Genomic DNA, 11,616 nt, shown 5'->3' with positions numbered 1-11,616 from the left:
CTTTACAGCTCTTACTTAAAAAAATTATTAAAACGTTTGGAGATTTTAAACCTTAACATAATTAGTGGAATGAGTTTAGTGGATTAATCACTAAATAAGAAAGGAAGGATAACGTTTGCATATTTTATATTATGTACTTTGCATATTTTACATACATGTCCTAATTTGCATTATTTTGCCACATTATTGCTCCTTTATAGATGAGTAAACAATTTTTCACTGCAGCAGTCCTGACTTTTCACAAGGCTCTTAAGGCTCATAGTATTTATTACCACGTAATAACAGCATACAAGTCTGATGTGTTACTGTATGAATATGGTGAAACCAGACAGTCCAGCTTGGTCCAAACTGGTCACATGTAGTTGATTGAATGGTGTGTTTCCAGTGAGAAGGAACAGAGTGATTCAGATGTTCCACTGGCACATGGCAACACTGCATCAATTCACTGAGCCAACACAACACAGTCCTGACACAAGGCAAAGCTGTGGCTGGACTGATGGTAGGATTACATAGGCAGACCTATTAATCACACCAAGACCCTCTAAAACATATGTAGATCGAGTCACTAGATTCGGTAAAGGCATTGGTTCATGATGTATGGTAAATGGTTTTGTGCAGAGGCCCATTCTGTGCCTCAGTGGCTACATCTAGTGGATTTGATTCTAAGCATATCCAAGGTAGAGCAGATATATACATTTTAAAGAAATCTGCTGTATTTTCTCCATGTCATGGAATATCTTGCACTGAAAAAGCCCAGATTACCAAAAAGGCAAGGCAGGTATTTGCAGAGAGAGGCAGTGTGATTATTTCTAATTCTGGGGGAGAATTTGTATGACTAATGTATAATATTATCCAATATGGATGCTGTAGTATTCCATGACAATGTAGCCCTGTCTTGTAGAGGGGTCCTGTGACAAAATAATTTTAGTTAATTTTATTAACTCCTTTCTTCTCTCATTTCATTGTGGTGTTTGGACAAAAAGAGGATTTTGAAAAGTGATGTTCCCCCATCTTGAGTGGAAATTAAGCCCTTGTTATCTGTTACTTTCTTAGCACATACTGTACAGCATATTAAAAAGTTTTAAGTGCAACTGACGAGGGCGAGCGCTATGTTAAAAAAGATGTTATTACATATACACACTAAAATGGAATAGAAGTAATGCAGTGATTAGCATTGATGACCTGTTTTCTGTTTCAGGTCTGTCAGAGGTATCGGCCTCTATGAGGTATAACCGACGGCCTACCTGTCCTGATGCCTCTGTCGGGGTCCGCATCCCCACCCCCCCTCCCTCCCACCACAGGAAGAGCTATAGTTTGGGAAACAAGTGAGTTCAACAAGGGCATTCTCAAAGTTACAGTAGATTCAAGATTTTATTCAAACAAAATATGCAATTTATCCAAATCTGTGTAAAAGGCCAACATGCAAACAAAGGTTTTGCAATAAGTTTCAGTGTTCAGTAGGTTATGAGGCATTTAGTGGCAGCTGTTCAAACTACAACACTGGTAAACTTGGTAAGCCCCCCAAATTTGTTGCTGTTAAAAACACTACACTCAGAACATTGCTTACTGTTAGTAAAAGTCTGTAAGTGTTATCAGAAAAATGTGCTTTAAATATCAGATGTGAAGTCTGCATTATATTCTATGTAGTACTGATGTTCATGTTGGCTAGCTGGCTAATTTTCATTTGCAGTCCTTTAACAAGATGCTCAGAAAAGTGCTGGTTAGAAATTAGAGAGCAACGAGACACCATAAAGACCAAAATGCCAACATAATGAGTATGCTCGTGGCATGTACCATGCAGAGCAGCAGAAAACAGCAAAACATCCATAAACCTATACAGCAACACTACCCACTGTTTGGTACATCTGGCCATGTAAGTGACAAAGCAACCAATCACAGCTAAGCATGAGTAGAATCTTTTTTTTTTTTTTGCTGCACACAGAGCAGCAAGAAGCAACATGACAATTGGTAAAATATGATAAAGTTGATTGTGGTTAAAAGCTGCAGTTACATGTTAGCAAAATGCTAACATCATAAACCAAACCCATAGGTAATGCCTCACCAAGTTATAAGATGCAGTTATAGAAGAGCATGCATTAACACTGTTCATAAAATATAGCTAATACACCAAACATATCCAAGTGGGACAAGTTAACCATAGGTTCTCCAATAACATTAATAATGTTAAAACTCCACAAAGCAGCGACCATGTTTTTCGTCAACTATGGCTGTGAGGAGGTGTTATCAGTTATGGTTGCCCTCTTCTCAGGACTGTGATAGCATGTACAAACTGTCCTGGATTGACAGAAAACTGAAGTGAAAGCACTTCAAAACTGTACTAAAGTACAGTGTGTGAGTAAATATACTTAACAGTAGTTACATTCTACAGTTACTCCTATATTTCCTGCCATCATCCCTAATGTAGAGGGATGAAAATGTTGATGGTGGTTAAATGCAGTTCTAAAATACAGTAGGCAATTAAAAAGGTCACTTCCAAATAAGTAAAGATACTTTCAGAGGTTTAAAACCTTAATGCTTGTGTTTCTTGCCTTAATGGACACCACTGTGTCTATACATAATCAGTAGAGGATGTTCTCAGATCTGTCATGACATTAGTGGCTGAAGGAAACTAATCAGCATATTTTTGTCATCTAATGGTGGATCTGCCCACAGTATGATGTGTCAATATGGCATGTCGGAGAGCAGGAGTGCCACGTTTCCCATAGAGAAAGCACGACACCTGCTGGATGACAGCTTCTTAGAGTCTCAGAGTCCTGTCAGAAATGATCCACACAGTACATCAGTGTCTAATGGCCTGTCATTAGGTATGTATATACTGTATGTTACCATCTTTGTTGTTTGTGGGGTTTTTTTTGCAAATACAGTTAAAATGCTGATCGATCAACCTATTTTAACTGATTCATAATTAGCCTAATAAGCTTTTCTCAGATACTTAAGATTCAGTAGTTAACCTGCCTTTGTTTTTGTTTTGTTTCCTAATAGGCAGCAGTGAACGTTCTTTTGGGGAGGAGCTGTCACTTGGAATGGAGAGGTGAAGCCAATCCTCACTTATCATTTCATCTTTACAGGTTTTAATTAGTTTGAATAAAGTAAAGTAAGCCTGCAGCATTCAAGTAAATTAACTATTTAAGGACAGACAAGTTGAGGTCAGAAAAAAAATCCATCAACACACTGAATCCCATTGAAATGAAATTGAATGTATTTATTTGCACAAACATAATCAAACATCAACCATTAACAAACAAATATGAATGTGCAGAGAGAGGAGAAAAGACTAAAATGGGTTTATAGTTTACCTATACCCTAAAACAAATAGTAACAACAGTTAAAGCTTTAAAAAAGAAAAAAGAATCTATTAATTCTAAATTAAAAATTAGAGCCTTTTTCTTGTTTGCACAAAAAAATTTAAAAGACAAGAACACTTTAGCCCAGTGAGAATAACTGTTCCATAAATGTGGACCCCTGTATCTAATTGAAAATTGACTTCTAGTCATCAGATGTTTTGGAAGATGAAGGTTTACTGACTGCCTAGTAGGATAACGGTGAATCTGGGAGTTTAATTCAAAGTAGGACCTAAAGTGTTATGGAATATTTCCTTCCTTGAATAATAAGTTATAAAGGAAAATGCACATTTGTTAATATCAAGAAGTTGAGTTTCTTTAAACAAAGGAGAAGATGAGTAAAAGTTTGTAGTGGGTTACAATTTTTGTAAAAGGAAAATTTTTTTATGGAGAGTTGTAGGATATTTCCTCAAATTAAATTGCAACATGACAAATAAGGATAAATTAAAGAATAATGCAAAATATAATACTATGTTTATCTGCATGTATATATAACTTTGTTGTGTATATATAGCAATATAACCTTTAACGACATCAGTACCATGCCGTTAAAACCATATTTCTCCAAATTAACTAGTAAAATATAATAAAATGTGTCAAATGGTTCTGACAGATCTAAAAATAGTGCATAGACAAATTCATTAATATCAAATGCTGCTTTTATTTTATCTATCAAATAGAGCAAATCCATGCATGTAGAGTGGCCTTTACAAAAATCATACTGATGATGAATTTAAATGACAAAGAACCCTTTTATCTACAATTTTTTCAGTATCTTGGAAAAACATGGTAAAATTGAAATTGATCTATAATAAAACAATGTGGATCCTCCGCTTTGTTATTACTGTAGTCAATTTTAGATCTTGTGGTATAACCCCAGTGCTCAGACACAATAACTTAAATCAACATCAGTCTCTGGCAGGAACGTATATGTTTCCTCACAATAGATACCAACCAGACAGCTCAGTTTAGAGACAATATCAGTTACAGAGCCAGATAACATACACATAGAGTAAATCTATATATAAAATGTCATATAACAGCAGAGCTGGGCTTACGCCAGCATTTACAAACTTTTGGTTTGCACTGCAGCTTCTTGGATATGCACCTTGGCTCTTCATATGAGATTTGTTGACAATTAGAAAAATATAGAGAACTATTATATTTCTTGTTTAAACTTTATATGAATTTGTCTTAGAAATGTACTTCTATGTCAGTAGTTTGTATCTGTGCCTGCAGCTTTTTCATTATGCATACGATATCAGTGTATTTGAATGTTGATAACATCATACAAGTTAACTGTGCGGTTTCTCTTTGTCCCAGCAAAAACATTTAACTCAAAACTCATATTTCTGAGTGGTAGATTAAAAGCAGTCTGTGATTGTAAATGTAAAAAGTTTGAATTGGATTTGGTTTCCATTAACTTCTACTGTTGACATGAGATACACTGAACACTTCTGCTAGCCAAAAGACCAACCCCATGAGCCCCTCAGACTGATTGTGACAATGTGTGACAAACAGGGGCCGCATGTACGCAACACTGGGCCCCAACTGGAGAGTCCCACTTCGCAACTCCCCCCAGAGCCGCAGCTATGTTTACAGGTATAGTGAAGTGGTAGAGCAAGAAATCAGTATCACTGTAAATAAGAATGAATTCATCTTTACTGGGGAATTGAAGTCAGACTCACTTTAATGTGTTTAATCTCACATCATCCCCTCACTGCATGCTGTGGAAAGTTGGGTGTCATTTTTAACTCCACTTTTATGAATTTAATTTGGCTGTGGTGTGTACATTCTGCTTACTTAAAAAGGGAACTTCACTAGCTACATGTACTTTGGCTGCTGGCAGAAATCTGAGACACCTGCAGGGCAGGAGCTGCATCCCAAATCTCTTACATGCATCAGTATTTCCCTTGCATCTTTTTCCTGTGTTTTAGGGCCACCCACCTAAGATGCAGCTGATTTCTGATATAGGGGCATCAATCATCATCAGAAAAACACTTCTGCTAAGGATAGTCTTGTTTATTGTCGCTCATGGCTCCTCCTTCAGCTTGTTTGCTGCTAGCTTCTCAAACCTCAGAGCAGAAATAAGTGCCTTGGGACACCCTCAATCTTCATTTGAGCCAAAAGTCATTTTAGGTGAGCAAGGAGGAAGTGAGGAATGATCCTCTAAGAGACTTGAGATGCAGCCTGGGTGCTCTTTAAAATTTGTACATCGTTGTGTTAATACAGTAGTAGAGTTCCAGTGCCAATGACAAGACTGATCTGACATTTGATGCCAGTTTTTATTAGCTGACAGTTTTTGATGCTCAGTACTACAATGCTACTTGTAGTGTATACCAAAAATAGTGCCACTGCCCAGGTGTATTCTGACATTTTGAGGAATACTTGTCATCTTTCCTAGAATTAAATTTTTCAGTGCAGGATTCAATTAGCAAACAATGTTAACTACAAGTGATTTTCGAGTTGTGTAGCCTGTTGTGCAGTAGTATAACTGTTAGAGTCATTATATTCACTACAGAGACTCATAAGGTTTGTGTAACAAACCTGGCAGTTATATTTGAAGGCTAATATTTCACCCAGCAAATTACCTTTAGTTTGGTCTTAATATGTGATGTGATCATTTGTAATTACATAGATCGTTTACTAATTTACTTTTGGTTGTAGCCTGTGCCAAAGATCAACAAAGCTCAGAGTTGGTTTGAACTTTCTGTGCAGATTTGGTGACGGTAAAGGCTGTTTTTTCTGTTATAATTACTTAAGGCTCTAAGATTTTTATCAGTGAAAGTTAATGACAGCAGGTCATTAGGTCTGATCCTTTCTTTGGCCTTTCACTTCAGTCCATCACAGTCATTAAAGATGAAGTGCACTTGGTTTGTCTTGTGTCTGTCTTATTCCTCTAACTATAAGAAAAGCTAGCCCTAATGTTAATGTTGGTCTGTTGCATGCTGTCTCTGTATGATGATTCACTGTCATTGTCAAACACTGAGAACATGCCACAGTGTGCTCGTTCCACTTTGTCATTTATTTTACAAAAGCTTTATGAATGACCATGAGGTCAAATGTCACATCAGAAGAGCACTAGGGTCATATGCTCACATCTTGTGACTACACTGAATTCTGGTTGAGTGAGGCTACAGCTAGTGGAGAAATTAGTCTGTTATCGAGTAGATTTCTACTCATAACTTTGATGAACATGCAGTTGTAAATAAATGTCCTGCTGTTACACTCTTCAGCATTTCACATGAATAAGTAAAATATTCACCACCCCAAAATCCAGTGTGCTTTGTCAGTAACTAATATTTACTAGGATTACATCAACATAGGATGTGATTTAAAGAACAGCTACAAGCTCTTCTTTTATACTCATTAGTGAATGTGTTTGGTTGAAATATAAAACTTGCATACTCCTCATAATGCCTCATATTGTGAGTCAATTGCACACAGTGACATCTCTCTATTATAATATTTTGTGTGTATGTTCCCATTGATATCCCTTCTGCCTCAGCCCCTCTGCTGCCAACCCCTACTACGGATTGAGCGAGGGTGGCAGGGTAATCATTGAAGGGCCCCTGCGAAGGAAAACGCTACTGAAGGAGGGACGGAAACCCAAGGTAAGGTCATCTTGCATTTCACTGTAGTTTACGCTGTTGTGTTTTCTGATTAGAGTGAGCAGTTGTTTTGCGCTTATTCATTTTTTTGATGTCTTGCAGTTGGCATCATGGACCAGATTTTGGATCAGTCTGTCTGGTTCAACACTGATATTTTATGGTGCAAAAGCACTGAGAGCATCTGAGAGGAAGCATGTAAGTTTGGCACTGTCATTTTATGTCCTCCCTTTGTCTGGCCATCTCCATTGCCTTTTTCAGGGTGAGATCTTTGTCAAGCTGCATCCTCTCAGACACGTGTACATCAGCCAGTCCCTCAACCAGTCTGTCTCTAATTAGTTCATTCCTCAATTGTCCATAGTTGCAGTGTTCACAGTGTGCAAGGCAGCCACAAAAATATCCAGTTTCATTTTCTTCTTGCTTTCTCATATTAAACCATATTGATTTTCTTCACACAAAAAAATGAAAAAACAAAATGCATGAAGTCCATCTCTTGCTGCGTCGTACTACCTTTCCTGTACTGGAGTCAGATTTAGTCCTTTCAGAACATCGTGCACCTCATCCCCCATACAGTGCATCAAAGTGTTCACCTGGGTTTCCTGTGTAGAAGCATGGAGATGACATGCTTGCTGAAAGCACTCAAACCTCCTTGTCCATTTCTGCCACTCTGGGGTTTTGCTAAAGTCGAGTGGTTCTGGTAGTTGTGGAGCTCGACTACAAACAGAACTTTGAGCCATGTTTATTGCTTCTACATGAACAGTACATCGTCTTCATGGCCCTCAAGTCCTAAAACAGCTCCTTAGTCGACCTATTGGCCACCCGGTGTAACATGTTTTTACCTTAAACTTTGTTATTCACTTAATTTTCAATAATAATAATAATAATAGGCTCAACTTTCACAAAAAATAGCGAGAGAGGTAATGTCATTTCCTGTCGCCATCTTTTCCTAACTGGCAAGAAACTATATGACCCAAGAAACTCAAAATCAAATTCTTGTGCTGCAGTATATTGGGTAAAGGCTCCCTATATTTTTGTTAATGTAATTGTTGTATTATTTAAAATAATATGTTACATTAAAATCAAAAGCAATGTGTCCTCTTAAATATGGAATAAAGAAGTGGATGCCAAATACCTTTGTAGGTTTGAACTCAGAGAAAGTTCTTTTCAAAGTGGTGGGTTTTAAAACTTCGTCACATCTGTACACATCTGCATATTCAGACTTTGATGCAATACATAGATTATTCTCATGTTATTTTCCTTATGCTGTTTGTGTAGGCTAAGTATTGAATTGCACCCATTCCCTTCCCTGGAGGGATCTGCTTTGATTTCTTTTCTGGAGTGGAGAAAAGCTTTTTTTTTTTCATTTTATGGTGATTATAAGTGCTTTAATGTGTTTAGTTTTCACATCTTTGCTCTCAGTTTGGTCCATTCTAATCCTGTGTATGCCACAGTACAAGTCCAGCCCCTGTAAGAAGGTGTGTGTAACTGGTTGGATGGTGGTGCTGCCAGATGACCCAGCCAGACCCAATATTTTCCAGCTCAATGACCCAGATAAAGGTCAGCATCACATCACTGGTGCACCTTGTGTTTTTGTTTTTGCTTTATTTCAATTGAAATAATCACACAGAGCAATTTGTGTCACTTACACAGGCAATGTTTACAAGTTCCAGACAGGATCCAGATTTTCAGCGATTATCTGGCACAAAAACCTGGAAGAAGCTTGCAGGAGCAGTAGACCTCAGGTATGCACAGCACACCTACTCTTCTGTTTGGACCATGGGTCTGCTCTGGTCAGAAGACACTTCTTCCTTAAGAGACAGATAAATAGAACTAGAAAGATAAAGTATATGATTTATGGTCAGCAAATCACTAACCTTAAATTCCTAAATCATTAGAAACAGAATGAACAGAAATCTTTCACCACTGTGTTATAGCGTCATAAACTGAGGCATTAGATTTAAATGCATGCCATGCTGTGTTTCCTCAGTACAGCCCTTTTGCTACTCGAACTGGTGCTTGAACTGTTTTTTATTATCAAATTACCGAACTGAACATGGACACACCCAAACACCACTTGTGCCAGTATATCTTGATCAGACGCCATGGGTCCTCAGAATAGGGCCCCATATCTGTAAGTGGTGCTGCCCAGCTCTATGCCAAATGCAGAGCAGTACTCTTGATGCTTTTTACCTTTTTTTTTTTTACTTTGACAGGTAAATTAACAGCAGCACCTTAAATCTAATTATAGTTTAACCATGAACCATGCAGTATTTAAATACTTGAATCTTTTTGATTTACATATTATTGATTGCTGTTCCACCTGAGCTCTGTTCCATGTTTTGGTGTTTTTCAGCTCGTTGTTTTGGTTTTATTTTCTGTAACTGTGATGTTTTGGTTCAGTCATCCACCTGATTTCCAGCCATAGGTACTGTAGCTGTTTGCAGTGAAAAAGATCTGATAAACCCACTGTACACTACCTGCTTAACAGACAGACACAGTTAGAGAGCAGCTGGTGAACGAGACTGATATTTGCCTCAGGAGTTGGTGGAGACCAAAATCAGAGCTAATAGGAGAGTGAATATTAGACCTACATTACTCATATCACCAGATGCATGACTCCAAATTGATGCTAATGCTGATGTGTATGTGTATATAGGTTTGCTAAAGCATTCACCATAAAAACTTTATAACAATAATTTATCAGTGTTGAATTGGTATGTCATCAACTTGTTGGACAAGTCGTAAAGTGGGCAAAAATAAAATCCATTCAAGCTATACACAGAGAGTGAGACCCACCAGTGGCTCCATGTATTACTACACCTTTGACTGTATTATTTGTGCTAAGCATCTGTTCTGTTCTTTCAACAGATACCAGCAAACCTCATGTCATTTGAATGAGAGCAGACCTTACTTGGGACATTATTGTGCCAAACACATTTGTTTGGGAAGCATAAACTAAATGATGGAATACAATGATATATATTGGTATCTACTGAAATGGGACAGTCAAGAAGCATCTGACACTGTAGAAGCTCCCTGACACCTGCTGTCTTCTTCACTGTGACTGTGTAATGTAAATTCTTAAAAAAAAAAATTTTTTTTTAGTGAGTGGAAGACTTTGGTGAGGTTACCCCTTTGTTTTTTTTTCTCTAACTTTCCTTGTTCCCTGTCATTCATTATGCTACTATGTACATGTGAGTAAGCAAATTGTTTTTGGCCCATGTTGGGTTTCTGTTTGGGTGAAAAGTTGCATCAGTGCATAAATTTAGGCATCTGTTAGCTGACTGATGTTGATCTTTGCTTTGCAGATCAGGCTGATATGCCCTTCAAATGAAGATGCCCCTGTTGTTCAGTGATTAAATTTATGAAACTGCTGTTGTAAGGCAACTAAGACTAAATGAACGCTTACTTGTTTTGTTGTAAATAGGGTAAAACATTTAGGTTTTTCTGCATTTCAACATTATACCGAGGTGGGAGAGAGGGCATCAACGTCAGTGCGCATGCCGACTCATGATCTTGGAGCTATCCGGAAAGTATTGAGGATGAAAAATATGATCACAGTTGAAGGTCATGCTGTGTTGCAGCAAAAAGGACAGACGGTGACAGCCCTGTAACATACAGCTGGACTGGAATTTGTTCCAAAATAAGACACTTTGTAATCGAGAAAAATACAAAAAAAATTGGAGCCATGATTTTCACTTTAAGCCCTGGTGTTGGTCAAATGAGGAAGCGCCTCTGGATCAGTTCACCTTTTGATTCCTTGCTACCTCAGTTGGTAGGCCTCTTGTAAAAGGTGTTTGCAGATGTACATACTGAGGTTTACAAATAGCACCGATTACTATTTTCTACAGAACAAATCAAACTTTGTCCAACACCATGGAAATGGTACTGAACAAGGTGACGGCTACAATCAATAATGGGGAAAAACAGTCAGCCAAGGCAGCTGGCTGAGTGAATTTAAAGCAATTTACAATGAGGTACCAAACTATCAACAATTGTTTGTGTAAATACTGTATTTATGTGTAAAAGAGCTTATTTTTGACAATTGGCCATCAAAGGTAAACAGTATGATTGACTATCTTTGATCACCAGCAGCAGGAAGCTGCTCCTCAGAGAGACTGTTGGTGGGAAGCCACCCTAAAACTTGGTTTGACTCCTGATCTCACACTGAAGGATGCTGGGATAAGGGAAGACTCCATCAGCATTATTACATAATGTGCTTCACAAGCAAAATGTTATGTTGAACTTAAAGGATAATTCTGCTTTATTACAACTTGTATCTTATTCACATATGGTTGCCCTTCTCCAGAGTAATTTCAGACATGCACCGCAAACATCACTGATGTTTGATTTTGATTGATTTGATTTGATTTATTCTTTCAAACATGTAACGACAGTCAATATGTCAACACACATAATTCCACACATATCCACAAATATATTATCAATTTGCTTATATCTAGTACATGCTTGAACGGAGTAGGAAGAAGTTAGACTTATCCAGTCCTACCCCATAACATCATCTTACCATTATTGGTTTGCAAGCAGTATTACTATATAGATAATTAAATTCTACACCACGCTAGTGATATACTAAAAAATACATACTTACATACTGTTCAATTCTATTACTATTTTTTATGTCC

The 11,616-nt window shown here is 37.5% G+C and overlaps 1 protein-coding gene across 1 annotated transcript in view; it reads left to right on the top strand.

Annotated features, from left to right (window-relative positions):
- LOC109970842 (ras-specific guanine nucleotide-releasing factor RalGPS1) overlaps positions 1-11,388 on the top strand; it is a 76,925-nt gene extending 65,537 nt beyond the window's left edge. The window contains exons 12-20 of the mRNA XM_020618691.1: positions 1,199-1,325; positions 2,674-2,825; positions 3,004-3,052; positions 4,884-4,964; positions 6,871-6,976; positions 7,076-7,168; positions 8,422-8,527; positions 8,621-8,712; positions 9,839-11,388. Coding sequence (XP_020474347.1) covers positions 1,199-1,325; positions 2,674-2,825; positions 3,004-3,052; positions 4,884-4,964; positions 6,871-6,976; positions 7,076-7,168; positions 8,422-8,527; positions 8,621-8,712; positions 9,839-9,868 — 836 coding nt within the window. The 3' untranslated portion in view covers positions 9,869-11,388. The remainder of the gene's footprint in view (positions 1-1,198; positions 1,326-2,673; positions 2,826-3,003; positions 3,053-4,883; positions 4,965-6,870; positions 6,977-7,075; positions 7,169-8,421; positions 8,528-8,620; positions 8,713-9,838) is intronic.
- The last annotated feature ends 228 nt before the right edge of the window (positions 11,389-11,616 follow it).

The sequence above is a fragment of the Monopterus albus genome, unplaced genomic scaffold, assembly GCF_001952655.1.
Source record: "Monopterus albus unplaced genomic scaffold, M_albus_1.0 scaffold209.1, whole genome shotgun sequence".
Lineage (NCBI taxonomy): Eukaryota > Metazoa > Chordata > Actinopteri > Synbranchiformes > Synbranchidae > Monopterus > Monopterus albus.
This window is presented reverse-complemented; position numbering and strand designations above follow the sequence as displayed.